We start from the raw sequence: 15,747 nt of genomic DNA, 5'->3' as shown, positions 1-15,747 counted from the left end.
TGGACCATGAACTCTATAAAAAGAGTCAGCACTCACACAAGAGGTGTTTGTCAGAGACTTACAAGGGTGGGTTGGTTTGTTCAGATACAGCCACCTGCAGAAGGGGCAGGTGTAGAGAGAGACTACAGCGCAACCAAGGAGAAGAAACGAAAAAAATCTCAGTTGTCTACAAAACTCTTCTTTTCTTTTCTGTGGGTTAGCAGTTCAGCCACCAGTCTGTCCAGGTTATTTCACAGCTGTGAAACTGAAAATCTCAGGTGCATTCACTTGCAGCCAAACCATGCTAAGAGTTCACCGAGAAAGCCAGCCTTTGGCAGGAGTCCCCAGAGAACACTGGCTGTACCAGCTCTTCCCCCTGCAGTGCACATTGCAGAGCCTGAGCTAAACCAACAGGGCTGAAACCCCTTCAAACACTATGGGCAGAGGCAGCAACACTGGGCTTTCAACCCCTCATCCCAAAGCGTTTCCCTGACCGTTCTCTCACCTCCAGGGCCAGATTCCAACCTGTGCAGTAGGTACATTACTGCCACTTACCTCGGAAAAAAATCACTACTGTGCTTTTTCCAAGCTCTGATGCAAATCTGGCCCCAAGAATACGTGAGACACTTATAATCATACGAATGTTTTCATCACAGCATGGAAATAATTAGACTTGGAAAATCCAGCCTACTGTTGCTGTAGGGTAAATTGAAACAAGAAGAGAATTTGGTAGCTTATTCAAAAGGATTAGAAAGTGAATGTACAGCTAGATTGAAGAACAAGAGCTGCTCCAGTGAAGTGGAACACAAACTCTTGAGCATGTTGGACTGAGATAGATGATAAAAAACCAGTCTGGCACTCACAGAAGTACAGCAATATCTTTAGACAAACACTGAAACCAGAAGACAAAGGATAAGATTAAACAAGACAGTATTTCAGCTGGAATTCTCTTTCCCACCCCAGCCCATAATCAGGTAAAGAATCAGTCCCAACACGACATACTGAAGATATGCTGAAAGCTGAGGATATTAAAGCTAACATAACTGTTTCTTAAGGCATTTCCATGCCTCCAGCCTTCCAGCCTACTACTGAGTTATTACTCAGTTCTGAAGCAATTCAAAAGTTACCACAGCACCATCACCAAATTTCCAAAATGAGTCACTGAAAAAAACCAAGCTGAAGTGAAACAAATGAGCTGTTATTTCACTGGGAAAGAATTAATGCCAGATGAGCCAAGAGATGCTGAAAGAGGACCGTTTGGAGCTTATCTGGTGACATAAGCATGAATCTCATGACCTCTATGTGCAGAAGCTGTGAAACAAATAATGCCAGCAGTGAAATCTTGAATGTACATTCACTGTCATCCCCTCGCGCTTACTGCTGCCAGTGGTCTGAATGTGAGGGGGGTGTAATCAGTGCTCTATTAAAGCAACGAGAACATTTTATCATATCATCATTGACATAGTTTGTAACAAGAAAAACATCCCTTCAGTCCCCTCCAAACCCAAGAAATCTCCCTAGTACTTCTCAAAGACTTATTAAGAAGAAACTGGGTTATTAAAGAAACTTGTGGTGGATCCGAGGAGGTTCTCACAATCCAGGGAGTATGCTGGGTATTTCTTCAACTTGAAATATGTCAATCACAAGTTCTATTTTTTAATGGATTAGGTGAATACAAGCAAACAAAGGAAGATTTCAAGAATATCTCATGATTTTTCTCCTCTTTGCCCATTTTGAAAAGATTAATCAACCCAATACCACCCAACATGCTGCATCCTAGTAGAGCTTATGAACATGAACCACAAAGAAACTCCTACCTTGGATTAATCTTTGCTTCTTCCATCATTTTCTTGAAATCCTCCTTGGCCTGCATTATTTTATTTTTCTTCTCCTTGCGCTCTTCCTCTGCTCGGGTTTTCACATATTGATCAAACACCTACAGAAACACCAGTCACCCACAGCAAACACACAAGTGACACACAGAAGCTCTAGGGATAAGGGAGGAAAAGTCCCACGTCCTTCCTTCGCTCTTGTTTCCTTTCCTCTCACCACAAAATCAACACAGAGGAGGCAGAAATCTTAGAGACACTTTGCATTTCAATATGGAATTGATCCAAGCTGCTGCACATGCAGGGTGCTGTACCTAACACACCATCTGAGACCTGGGAAGAAGCTCCTTACACATTCCAGTTAACATTTTCCTGGGTCCCATGTTTCAGACACTTCCCATGTTCTTAAAGCTTTCCATTTCCCTACATTCACTTGAAGAAAAGCTGCTGAAGTGAGAACTTGCTGAACAATAAAAATGCACTTTAGATTTCCCCCCAAACACTTTTTTATAAGAAAATAGCTAGATTACTTATTATGCCAATACTTTGACAAGACACTGATGACTCTCACTATTTCATTCAGGTTTCAGCAGTGCTCTGTAGACATACAACTTCCACTGTGTCAAAATACAAGACCTTCCAACCACAGGAAATAAAGCAACTATCAACACTTTCCCTTGCTGGTTTCTTCCATTTCCAGGCAAACTCTAATCATGACAGAAAATCCCTTGCAGGACTTATAAGTCTGAAAGGCTTGCAGAAACAAAGACTGAGGATTCAGATAAACCTGTAATAGCTGTGTCTGGATGGGAAGTGAATTTAACTTTTTTACCTGTTTCCTTTCTTTTGGGTTGAGCAGCAAGTAACGAGGATCAAAAACGATCTTGTGCAGCTCTTTCTCCCATGTTGAAAAGGCAGAGACCTTTAATTAAATGAAGATGAATATACAAACTATACAGAAGTTGTAGAGTTTTCCTTGAAAACACTAAGATGTGATGAAAAGAGGGAACCAAACTCATCCTGCAGTTCTCATCACTAATAGATGACAGAGGCTGTCATAGAAAGTTTCAACATCAATTTCCTCTGAAAACTTCTAAAGAATAATACACACTACTGCTGGTGACATTAAAAATAAAATGTATATTGAAAGAAAGCCTTGAGAAGCTGTGTTCCATAGGCAGCTGGAACCACTTCAATTTTTCAGTTACTATCCAAATTTATATTCAACTAGTTTAATTTATCAAAATTGATTGGCATCAAGTACATTTCTTTAGTTAACTAAAAGCAAAGAGTCGCCCATTTAAGGATAAGTCTGTACAGACTAGAGCGGAAGTTGCTGCTTTTCTCAGTAGGAATATTTCCAAAAACATTAAGGACGTGTCCACTCTATGTGTCCTATTCATCTTCAATGGCAATTTCCACTTATGTAATTACTTAATTTGGGGAAAAAAATGGGATGGGCAGGGAGGAAATTATCTGTCTTGACCCTGTCATTTCAGTTACAAAATCTCTGCTGTAATTGTACGTTTCTTTGAAATCTGGAGTTTTGTACCAAGACCACTCATTGATCAGAGGAAGGATGAGATAGTGTCTGTATACAAAGTGCCACAGGTTTGGAATTCACCAAGGAGTCAGGAGGCTCTGCACAAGCCTCCCTCTCTCCCTTCTCACACACACACAGAGTTCTGATCTGAACCTCCCTCTCTCCCTCACACACACAGAGGTTGCTGACCCCTCTTTCCAGCAGCATGTCCTTGAACTGCTTCATCCGAGCCTCCAGCGGGACGATGGCTCTCTCTCGAGCAGCTTTAATCTCAGCCTCCATAGCAGCCTCCTTCTCAGAATCAATGTCTTTGATATCATCTTTCCTGAAAAAAAAAAGTGTAAGTTGAGAAGTAAAATATCAGCCCTAAAGGTCAGAACCTGAACCACATAGGGACAGGGCAGATATCACTGATCATACCAGAAGAACAGGTTTACAATCCATGAAAGCCATTCTCAGAGGTGGACATGAATAGTTTCACACCCAGAGCTCAGGAGCCAAGGTATTCCAAGTAACTTAAGTGCCATTTCCATTTCAAATTACTTCCAAAACATACGCTACTTACTCTCTGCACAGGTTTCAGCTATCTCAGGAAAATATCAAATATCTGATCTGCTGAGCAGCAGAAAGCTGATGACTCTTTTCACCAACCCTCTCCATTCCAATTATACTCTGCTGGACACAACATACATGGCTCAAGTAACAAACTTCAGTTATTTTACCACACAGATCACTTGGTATTGAAAAAGCAAAAACTTACTTGCGCTTTTTTATTTTAATAGGCTCATCTTCATTTGCTTCCTCTGCAGCTTCATGCTCTTCTCTAACTGCAACAGATTTCAGTAAGACTTTAAGTTTTTTTATATTGATGAAAATTTTTATACTTATGAGTGAAACCTCATGCACAAACCAAGGACAACATGTGCAGCAATTGTGTTCTGACAAAGGGAGAAGACACGTGGTTCTCAGTCACTGTCAGAATCACACTATGGGAATTTGGGGACAGGACCAGTGGACTTTAGCCAACTTGAAATTTAAAATGACAAACACTGAGCTCTTATTTTTAGGGGACAACAACTCGGGCTTAACAGTCTAATGAAGCACACTTGGATCTACCTGATTACCTGCACTTTGCTCTCCTCCAACTACAAAGCCAACATGTCATGCCAGAACCATTTCCTAGAACTCAGGCCAGAGAGAAATCTCATCTCAGCAGCCTTTTGAATGTTCTCTCTCTCAGCAGCTATTTCCAAACTCTTTTCCAACTGATGATCTCAAAGTTAACCCACCTTCTGTGAGAGCCTGTTCGTACACTATGATTAACCTTTTCTGGTCTCTTTCTTATAAAACAAACACAATCCATTTTTTTAGTCAATAAAAACTGTGGGGTTTTTCAACCTGTTGGCATTTAGCGAAACAATTAATCTTGTTAGTATCTACTTTCTTCAACAGGCTATCTTTTCCCAAAAAGACTCCACAATCTGCATTTCACATTTAGACACCTTTTCAGCAGATCTTTACATTTCTGTCACTTATTTAAACATTACAAGCTTTGGAAAGCAAAGTATTAAGTTGTATTTACGCTTCCTAAGAAGGCAATAAGACTGCTCTTACTAAGCTTTTTTCCTTCGTCCATTCCCTTTTTGTGAGGAGGTTCTTGAATGATTTTGTCCACATCAGCTCTTCCGATGAGGTCGTCGGGTCGGTCCCACATGGACAGCCGTGTGGTGGGGTTGTAGAAGAACACACGTTCGTCACCAGTCCACACCACACACCTGGGGATGGGAAGGAAGGCTTGGATTACCCTCACGCACTGGGACCTGCTGCACCATGGCCACACATAGACCCAGCTTCCACTGACTGCACAACTGCCAGACATTCCTACTGCCCAGCTCTGACCCTGAACTGCTGCTTTTCTCTGCTGTCAGATTTGAAAATGCAGTGATAGGATTTGAAACTGAGATATTAAAAACACAGCACACTGAGAACACACTCTCCACACACTATCACTTGCTCTAACTCCCCAGCAACAGCCATGCCAGTCTCACAGCAGCAGCTACCTACCACGGGGTGCCTGGAATGGGTGTGGTGGCCACTGGCTTGGCCTTCTGAGCTGCCTTCTCCTCCTCTGTCATTTCTTCCTCTTTTGGCTCCTCAAGGAAAAAACAGGTTTGAGGATCAGGCAGTGACAGCTGGCTAATTATTTATTACACAGTAACCAACTTGTTTTACTGAAACCATGCTGACAAGCAGCTCACAATGACACTTCATCCATGCCTAGAACAGAAGCACTGGGATTGCAACAGCAGCTGCTATTCCAAAAATCTAAATTCCAAAACCTCTAAGCATTTAATTAACTTTTGACTTTGACAAAACCTTACTTAAATACCTTCCTAGATATGTATGAATCCAGGAAGTCTAGGAGGGCCTGGATACAGGTGTAAGGGTGCATTTTCTGACAAAGGAATTTTCATTGATTCATAAAATTAGTTTGTTTGATAATGAGACACACAGTAGGAAACAGTGAAAACCTGAAATAACCTCTGTAGCGGAAATCAGCAAACTGGTAACTACCTCAGAAATAAACAGGGTGGATTGGCAGCAAAACCCAGTAACTGAATTCTGTGGTTTTGCCTATTAAAATACATTGAAGTTCACAGAAATCAGGATAAAAGCTTTAATTTTTATTTAAACACCCCTTAGTATCCTCAAAAACTATGCTGTTTAGCATAGGAAAAATTACTTTTGTTTACTGGAAACACTACAGCCCTTTCTAAGACACGTGCTCCTACAGCCTAAACTTAGCAGTTACAGCACAGGGTGAACATGTGAGCTTTGTGTCAAACTGCTAAAAATAATGAAGCAAAGAAATAGAGAAAAAAACTGATTAAATATTAAATATTTCAAACATTTAGAAGAAGTTCCATTTCCTGAGAACCATAAAACCAGTGAGAGAACACTATATCTGTGTAATAAGCTAACCTCTGTCCCATGCTCTTACTAACTTCTTAACTGACATATTATGTATGTTTCTTTTGAATGTTCTTTTTTCCTTATGTAAAAACATAAACAAAAGAAAGAAAGATCTGAATCCAAAAATGGAGGCTTTCAAATCCCCTTAGGAATTTAAGAACTTGAATTAGTAACCATGGCTCCTGATAACCTGCCTGGGCTAAGATGCAGCCACAGCTGAGGGATGTGAGACTTCAGACTGGCTTTTGGGTTCAAGGCCTTTTACCTCCTTTATCAGTTCTTTTATAGGTTCTTCTTTAGACTCTTCTTCTTCTGTCTCCATTGGTAAAGGCTCCTCCGAGGGTTCTTTAATTGGCTCTTTGACCTTCTCCTCCATTTTTTCTAAATAAAGGTAAGAGTCTTCTTGAGTATTAGTAAGAAACAACTAGAGAACCGTAACAATTTTCTTTTTATTGGTATAATTTTCCAAATACAATACAAACCCAAAGCTTCTTTTCAATATATTCTCACCGCTTTCTGTCTCTTTTGGGCTTTACACTGTCTGCTTATGAAGTTGTAGTTATCTCCTGTGCCAAGATACTACTTGGTACTGGAAAATGAAATATCATGATGCAGCTGTTATACTAAAAAGCTGGCTAGAGGGTACTAACAGAAATGCTAAACCAATAATAATCCTCAACGAACAGTGAACACTGAAGACCACTTTCACATTTTAAATGCTGCGGACAAAAACAAATAAAAATCAATGCAGAACCACCTGGGAATTTCTCTGTACATGATTTTTTAATTTACAAAAAGTATAGAACATATCATCTCTCAGAAAAATTAGTATTTGCTGTCTCAGATACTGTCATCTCAGTAAAAAGACCTACTATTTAACCTGATTCTTTAGGAAGATGGGCATTAATTGAACCAGCAGTGTAAGTGTCCTGCATTTGTCTAAACAAAGACTTCTTGTAACTAAAAATTCAGGAGACAATAAAAGGCACAACTGTTTGGATTTGCTTTCTTAAAACACTTTATGAACTGAGTAAGAGCCACAGGACTTTTTCCCCTTCCTCCTTATTTATTATACAAGAGCAATTGTATCCACCCATGTGCATTTACATGAACACAATGTAGAGATGTGGACAGGGGGAGGTGACATTATTTTACTTCATACTCCAAATCTATTTATACTTTATATTTATATTTAGTTTTTCAATATCTGAAATTCAGCCCAATGATCTTCATTTTGTCCTAGTCTACAGCCCTTGGTATGACTGACTTTTCCCCTCAATTCCTCTCACTTTCTGTCTGCAACTGGAACCTTCTCCAACATGTGTGCAGGGGAGGTACTCACTTTCTGTAGGCACAGGAACATGCACTGGCCCTAGGCACAAGATCTGGGAGCAACTCTAGAACCAGACACTCTTACAGTGGGAAACATGCTGCAACTTTCAGACTGAAGACCAACTCATATGGATCCTTATAATCAGAACTCCAAAGTATTCTTAATGGAGATCAGGGATTAGAAATACACCCGCTCACGCTTTCCAACACAACCACTGCCGGTCTGAGCCACGCTCCCAGTACAAAGCTGTAGTAAAAAAACCCCAAAGTACCTTTCTCCTTCAGCTCTTGGGGTTTTTCCCATGTGGACTCCAGAGTCCTGTTGTTGTAGTAGTAGGTCTTTCCATCTGCTGTCTTGTACTCTGTCCACTCGGAGACAGCGGCTCCAGCCAGGGAGGCAGGGGAGGCGGCGATGGCCACCTGCGGGTGGATCATGGGCACGATGGGGGGCGCCATGCCCGGCAGCACTCCTGAGCAGGGAAAGAGAACAAGGAAAGGGGACAGTAAGTGGCAATGCAGGGCCTAAGCACCAACACCTAGCATGTTACTGACTTAACTCACAAATATCCAACCCATAGAAAGAAACAGAAGGATTGTTTTCAAAGTTAAATTGGAAAGCAAGGCATTGTTACCAAATTTCTTTCCTGTGTTCTGCAATCAGTAATGCCCACTCACAGGCAAATTGGATTTTAATTAATTTGTTTAATTCTGCAAAGCACAAAGCTTGTTAGCTTTTAGGCATTTATTCTATTATTTTAAAATAAGGTTCTCTATTTATGAGAAAACTCTTTATCAGATGCCTGCAGCAAATAATTGGGGTTAAGTGTACTCCACAGCTTAACTATGCTGCCGGTGTACAAGATATTCCTATTGCTCTTAAAAAAGGCAAGAGTGGATTGAATTTGAGCCATAGAACATAGAACAGAACTCTGATAAATCTTAAATATTGGCATTAATTCATAGCCTTGGATAAAACCTGATGAGAATGAAACAGTATCAGATTGTTGGGTTTGTTTAATACTGCAAACTGATTGGAAGAAAAACCATTTTATTGAAATCCTAAAGCAAAATGGCAAGTAAATATCCAAAGATAAGAAAGCCAGAATGCTGCAGTGTCCTATTATCTCTCCACTCATCCCAACAAACTGAGGACAATGAACAGATTTGGAATGACAAGTTCTAGAACAACCAATTGGATAGGATTGGAACTTCAAGATCATAAATTTGAGCCTTTAACACTGAGCAAGTCTCACTTAAAATATCGGAAATCACACATTACACACTGCCATAACGTGTTCTCAGCGAGTGAGTACTTGTAAATCCACAATTGAAATATGAAAGTTCACACTCAGACACACAGACACGCACACAACATGCGAGCACAGCCAGCCACTGCACATGTGGAGCAGGAAAACAAAAATCCACACAAGAAACTAGGAACTAAGTATGGGCATGAGAGTCACAGTCATTACAGAACTCAATGGACTGTACAGAGTTTGGGTACAGAATAAGCTGACACTAACAGCTATTTGGGGAAGTTATCTCCTGACCAAATACGATATTTCATTTATACTGGTTTTGAAAATAAAGTATATGTAATCATTGAAGTGGGGAAGCAAATAAAGAAATAAAAGAAACAACCACATTCACTACCATGCCAACTTACAGACAAAACGAACTAGGATGGGTTTGGAAATTACCGGTCTTGGTGGTAGCGACTGTCTTTACATACGGGCAGCTGACTATTTGCATCATTGCTACACCTGCAAAACGGATAGGAAGCATGTTGGAAAGCTGCCATGGGACGTCAGCTACCACGGGCTGCTACGGACTTCCTGCCACAATTTGGAATGCCATTTGCAGCTGGCAGAGAAGAAGCCTTCCAGCAAGAAAATGGGAATTACTTTCGCTTCAACGTTTTATGCCAGATCAAATATAAAACTAATTTTAACCTGCAGCAACCGTCTCTGCCTATGTTAAACCAGCTGCTTAGCAAGTTATTGGGATGTCATTAAAAGGAAAAAACGTATTTCAGTGAAGACTCAGGGGTTTAAGTTCATCCAAGGGGGAATGCAGCTGCCCTTGTAGGGCAGCACCACAAGAAAATATCCCACTATGGAGCTGCTTCCACAGGCAGCCTCTGCTGGGACAGACCTGTGGGGAGCAGCACAACAAAACGGGCTTTGAGGTTCCCAGTCTGCTGCTGCAGTTAGAGAGCAGAGTAAGGGTAGAAGGACAGGTCTGAACTAGTCAGAGCAGCAAAGCAGGGCAGGGCAGACAGCCAAGTGCAACCCAGAGGGAAAGCTGAGGGTAGGAGGGTCACTGCAGCAAGGCTGGAGGTGAAAGAGAGGGAGTAAAAGAAATCAAAGCAATGAAGCTGCAGACAGAGGTACACAGAGCTGCACTAGGTCAGGGACATTTTCTTTATTTTTCATTATCAAGAATGGCATGAGCTGAAAATGCTTTAAAAGCCAAAACTCGCCCTGAAAGAGGTGGCACCATGCACTGGTCAGCTCTCCAGCTGAGTAAGAAATGACACAAAAAGGCACAAAAAGGCGAGCAGCTCATCCTCTTTGATCAGATCAAAATCAGTGGGAAGTCAGATAAGGCTGAGGGGAATGCATTTCCAAAACCTCCATTTTGGGTGTAGAAGGCAACTGTAGAAGTGCTCTCTGGCTGGTCCAGTCTGGATGCTCAGAAACTGAAACACTTCCCTTCAAAACTTCAAATGCATCATGTGAGGTGGGAAATGCTCCAGTGGGAAGTGAAATTAAACCCCTGTTTAAACCAAAGTAGTTTGTGGATTTGGTCATTAGAGATCTAGTATGCAGAGCATACATAAATACTGCCAATTATTACAAAATAAATTTGTGAGAAGACAGAATTGTAATGTTTTTTAAAAATAATTTCAACTAGAGAATTGCAACTAGTTTTCTTTTTAAAAGTATTGAACTGAGACATGAAAACATTGACTCAAACAGCACTGACTGAAGTGTTTGCCTAAACTGGAAGGGTGGTCATGTTATATACTTGACAATGGACCTGAAAATTCGTTTTGTTAAGGAAGTTACAGCATGTCTCCAACATGAGTCAGTACAAATAACACTATCTGGGGATTGCTGGAGCTAGGGATGCTGCAGCACAGATTAGACTGAGCAAACACCCAAGCTGTTTCTGCTGCCAAGGTCATTCCCAAACATAAAACTGACTTAAAACATAGGAATTGAGAGAAAGCAGACTTACTTTTTAAGATCTGAGATTATGAGATATCACTAACAAACGCTTCCATTTCTCCTTCTTACTACAGTTTAACGCAGAGATTAGCTTTGAAATCACCTGACATTGGTATTGTTCAGCTCTGTCCCTTTGACTTCAAATCCTCGGGCTGATATCATACCTGGTGTTGAAAGCCTCAAACATCTACAGCCTAACCTTCATATGACCTTCTGACTTCACCTGATACTGTCTCCAAGTAATTTGACTTCTCTTCTGTTTCTTGTTATTGTAAAATATTTTACAGTTTTCCTTTTCTTTTACAGTGCTTAGAAACCATCCCAACCAACTCAAGTGAAAATTAGCTGAAAGAAGCTGACAGATTTCATTCTGTAACTAAGCAAACTGACAAATCAGACCCACTACTGGAAGCAGCACTTTGCTGCCAGGTGTCCTTCCTACATGCTATGGGTTCCACCTGCAGCCCAGCTCACAGGAAAAACTGGCCAGAGCAAAGACCTCTTACCAAGGAAGTTCTGAAAAAAATCATTTTCAAAAATGAGTTTCAGGAGATTGATTCCTACTCTGTCTTTGCTCCTGTACTGCACTACTCCCAAAACTTTTTTGACTGAGAGCTCACAATAAAGCCGAACCTGGGCATACACCCAGAATCTCCATTTCCACTGGCACATTTCTACACTGTCTTGACCATCCCATTTCACCCCACAGGTCACACCTGCATAGATCATATCCCCCACAGTGTGTAAGGGCCCTTTATTCCATGCTGGTCCTTTGCTGGCAAGGTTAGAAATGGCAATTGAGAGCACTCAGCTTAACTGATTTTATTATTCCTGCAAACCTCATCAATAAACAGACTTCTTTCTCCTACCCTTTATTCATTTGTTGTTCAGCCTGGAATATCACATTCAGAATAGTATTTGTTTCCTGGTTTAATCCAAAGAGTACTACACTGCAATTTCCTTTTCAGGCCAACACAGATTAAAGTAGCTTTGCGCAGTTATTTTAGAAGACTATTCTAAAAGTAGAGGCAGCTAAAAGCTGGTGCTCTCTTTTAGTCAGCACTTTCACTGCTTTCAGGCTTTTTTCTCTCATCAAAGGAGTGAAGGGCTACTTTTCTGAAGGGTTACTTTTCATCCATGCAATTCAGTGGGGAGGTGAAAGCCTCCCTCCACATCCACTGGGTGGCTGCATTAGGAGGACAGCAGCAAAGCCACCTCAGCTTGTACAGAGTCAGAAACATGAAGATGCTGCTCAGAGCTGCTTCTTTTGTCTTTTTAAATCTGAAACTAACTTGGATCCAATACAACTGCAGTCTCCTACCTCCCTCTGCAACACACAATCCTCAGTTCTGGGTGTATGCTTAGTGCCACTGTGCATTGAAACACATCAATTTTGTATCAGAACAGGACCTCAGTGGTATCCATGCGAATGAAAGGTGGTGTGTAAGCGCTAAGTGTCATTAGTGATCTCCTGGGAGGCCTCTGCAACAACTACAGGCTGCGAGTCCAACATTTTGCCAGCCTAAAATTCCTTCCCTAGGTATTTAAATATTTCATAAAAATTTAAGCAACTATGATCTATCCAGAAGAAGTGTGCTGCCATCTAAGATTCCTTCTTTATGTTCTTTAAACCTAAAGCCTGTGAATAACAGCACACTGGCACCCTAAATGCCTCATTATGGTCCTCAGGTCACACCTTAACACTCAGCATCCTACCCAATGGCTGCAGCCTAAGAGAACTGGGAACACCTGATACCACTGGGGTCATGATTTCCATGGCAATTCTTCCTGCTCATCCATGTCCTAGTGAATATTTATGCACAACACTTCAGGCCTAAATCAAGTAAGTAGAAAAAAATTAAAGCAATATTGCAATTAGTAAAATATAGTGCTCAAAAATATATGTTCTTTGTTAATTAAAAAGTCTGTCTGCTAACCCTGAATTCTTTCAGAGATACTCTGAGGAGAGGATCCAGGCAAGTTCTGTACACAGTGGACACATGAGTGCAAACAACTGACAACATGGACATGTAGCAGACAAGACAATTACAGTTTGCCAATTTACCTGGAAGTGGAATAGGCATGCCAGGAAGGGGGACACGAAATGGAGGTACCATTACTGGTGGAAAAGCAGGAATTGCTGCAGTTGGTTGAGGTACTGCATGAGGAACTGCAGGAGGCAATGTCTGTGGGACTGGCTGGGGTACAGTCTGCACAGGTGTAGCAGAAGGAGCAGAGGTTGAAACACTGACTGATGGTGTGGCAACTGAAACACCCGAACTCGGGGTCTGGTCTTGTGTGGTAGGTGCTGATAAAAAAACACAAAGAACACCTTGTATCTTAGACACTGCAATATATTGCTGCAAACATACTGGCGCTCTGTTTCCCGGTACACAGCAGGTATGCTCAGATATAACCAGCAGGAAGACACTCCTGGACAAAAAATACTTTGCCTTCTCTGGAACATTAAATATTCACAAAGAAAGTCAATTTCCAATTTCAATTTGTCCCATTCTTTACACTTAATGTGTCTCTACAGCAGAAGCAGGGCTGTATTAAAGGACAAACACGGGCTGAAATTAGGTTCTATTCTGTTCACAGAAACAGAACATTACAGCAAGTTTCCAATGGCAACAGGCTGTCCTTGTGTTACACGAACACAGGGAACACAGGTTCTGCTTTTAACAGCAGCAGCATGTGCATGACAGCAGTCTGCCTTAAACTATGCTGGGCTGCACCCCCAGAGCAGGAAAATAGCAATAAAAATGTGTAAATAAGTAAGGAAAAGGAAAATACTTTTCTTCAAGAGCTGCAAGAACTTTCTTAGTCTTCAGTGCCTCCCAGCTGGAAAACACACAACTGGCATTCAGCTCAATAATCCTTGCAGCATGACTGGTTTCAATTTCAAATTGTTTTAATCGGGAGCAAACAGTCTCACAGCACAGGCCAACAGGAACTTGAGACAAGTCTGCTTAAACTTGTAAACTCACTTTGTAAGATTTGATGCAGAGGTGAAGGGAAAAAGAAAAAAAAATAAAGAAACCACACCAATTTACAGCCATATTCCAATGGGCACATTGTGCATTTTCTATTACTACCAGAAACATGCCAAACAATATACCAGTATTAGCATATTAAATAAAGATTTTTGATCTTTCGATAAGCGTTTCAGAAAGGGTGAAAGTTCTTAGCAGCGCCTAACACTTAGGGAAACAGAGCAGACAGTCAGTATGTGATTTGTAAGACCTAGGTCAAATCAGTACAAGGCAAGAATGAAGCTCAGCCAAAAGTCCCAGGGTTTTTTTTACAGGTCAAGTCTAAGAGTTATAAAATTATTTTAAATTATAAAATTTCATCACCTAGGCACAGACACCAACAGTAACAGTTCTTGGAAGCAAAGACAAAGTTTAGCAGATAGAACAGGTAGAAGTGGAGCAGATTGTCAGCATTCAACATCAGGAAATTCAACTTCAGAGACGGTGCATAAAGTGCTGCTCCCAAAGCACGACTAGCTCTCCCCAGCCTGCCACTGGGTCAGGAGCTGACACTGACCTCCCACCTGACTTGTTACTCAGCACAACAATTAGAGCAGACCATAGTTCAACACAGCGAATTAAGACCATTCTGAGTTACCCTTCAAATTAAACAGAAGCCCTAAAATGCTTTGAGCAATACAAGTTCTCTGCTGCTCTAGTGACGTGTCCTCCCTCCAACCTTAATGAAAGCAGAATTGAAGGGTTACCTAAATTTGACTCCCTTTTACACACAGATTCTGAAGTTTGGGTTAAATGGTGAGTTCAGTTACTTGTCTCACCTGTTACAGGAAAAAGATGAATTCCAGAGGATGCAACTCTACCCCACAGCAGGAGTTGGAACAGTCCACCTCCTGCACACTCTCTGGCCTGGCTCAGTGCACACGTCTGAGCCAATGCAGCTACAATGCCCACTGTCCAGTGCCAGATTCCTGCCCAGCACCAATGCTGCCTGTCTGTAGCCCTGCATGCAAGACAGGGCACTCTCTGAGCTGCTCCTTGCCCTGCACACCTAGCTCTGAGCACAGGGATTGACCTCGCTCACTGTTTGCTGCTGACACACTCACAGCAAACAGACCTACAGTGCTTAACACACACCTCTACCCACGTGCACTGAGGCACCTGGGCAGCACACATGTGCCAAAAGGCAGTGCAAACCACGCTGGTGTGTGCACAGCCATGCATTTATGTGCATGCTGCATCATTCAGTCCCCTTTCCTTACTTGGAAAACCCCTACAAGCAAAGGCTCAATCCATGGAAGCAGCAGTAATCTCCAGACTATCATTCAAAGGTCACAAATGAACAAAAATGGCTCCAAGGACTTTTTTTTTCTCTTTGTGGAACTCTAGAAAATAGGAACTTAGGCAGAGGAGTAATGCTAATAAAGCTAACACAACAAAGAAACTCTATTCTGTAATCAACCAGTGCTCACAGAGCAGCAGCTCTGAGACCCGACCTACAGGAACAGAAGCTGTGGAGGAAACGAGGAAATTGCTACAACTAAACTCCTACTTCAGATCATCATTTCTTGTGAAACACTCTTAAAAACAATTTAGCTCTATCTGTAGTCGAAAGGAAATAGATGTGTAATAGCTCTGAGATGATGTGATAACAGCAGAAGAAAAATATACAAAGACCTGAAGAATTCTTTGAGACTGGGGAGAAAGAAGTTTGCATGCAAGGTTCTTCTGGACTAAACACTGTACTTTAAATTCACACTCCATGCTGAAACAACTTTGTCCTGAATACCCATGCTTTGCTGCAACAGTTCCCCATGCAGCAACCCCACCACCAGCTCCCACCACGGCGGGGCCGAGACACGCCC

The 15,747-nt window shown here is 41.5% G+C and overlaps 1 protein-coding gene across 5 annotated transcripts in view; it reads right to left on the bottom strand.

Annotated features, from left to right (window-relative positions):
- TCERG1 (transcription elongation regulator 1) overlaps positions 1-15,747 on the bottom strand; it is a 28,525-nt gene that overhangs the window by 8,856 nt on the left and 3,922 nt on the right. The window contains exons 5-14 of one of the 5 annotated variants that reach the window (XM_030957281.1): positions 12,955-13,197; positions 9,357-9,419; positions 7,929-8,126; positions 6,590-6,705; positions 5,416-5,504; positions 4,966-5,126; positions 4,112-4,178; positions 3,541-3,676; positions 2,641-2,730; positions 1,797-1,915 (exon numbers count right to left, since the gene is read on the bottom strand). In XM_030957281.1, the coding sequence (XP_030813141.1) occupies positions 1,797-1,915; positions 2,641-2,730; positions 3,541-3,676; positions 4,112-4,178; positions 4,966-5,126; positions 5,416-5,504; positions 6,590-6,705; positions 7,929-8,126; positions 9,357-9,419; positions 12,955-13,197 (1,282 nt within the window). The remainder of the gene's footprint in view (positions 1-1,796; positions 1,916-2,640; positions 2,731-3,540; positions 3,677-4,111; positions 4,179-4,965; positions 5,127-5,415; positions 5,505-6,589; positions 6,706-7,928; positions 8,127-9,356; positions 9,420-12,954; positions 13,198-15,747) is intronic. The other 4 variants (XM_030957282.1, XM_030957283.1, XM_030957284.1 and 1 more) reach the window with 4 other exon arrangements.

The sequence above is a fragment of the Camarhynchus parvulus genome, chromosome 13 (assembly GCF_901933205.1).
Source record: "Camarhynchus parvulus chromosome 13, STF_HiC, whole genome shotgun sequence".
Lineage (NCBI taxonomy): Eukaryota > Metazoa > Chordata > Aves > Passeriformes > Thraupidae > Camarhynchus > Camarhynchus parvulus.
The sequence above is the reverse complement of the archived record's forward strand: the minus strand, read 5'-3'. Positions and strand labels throughout refer to the sequence as shown.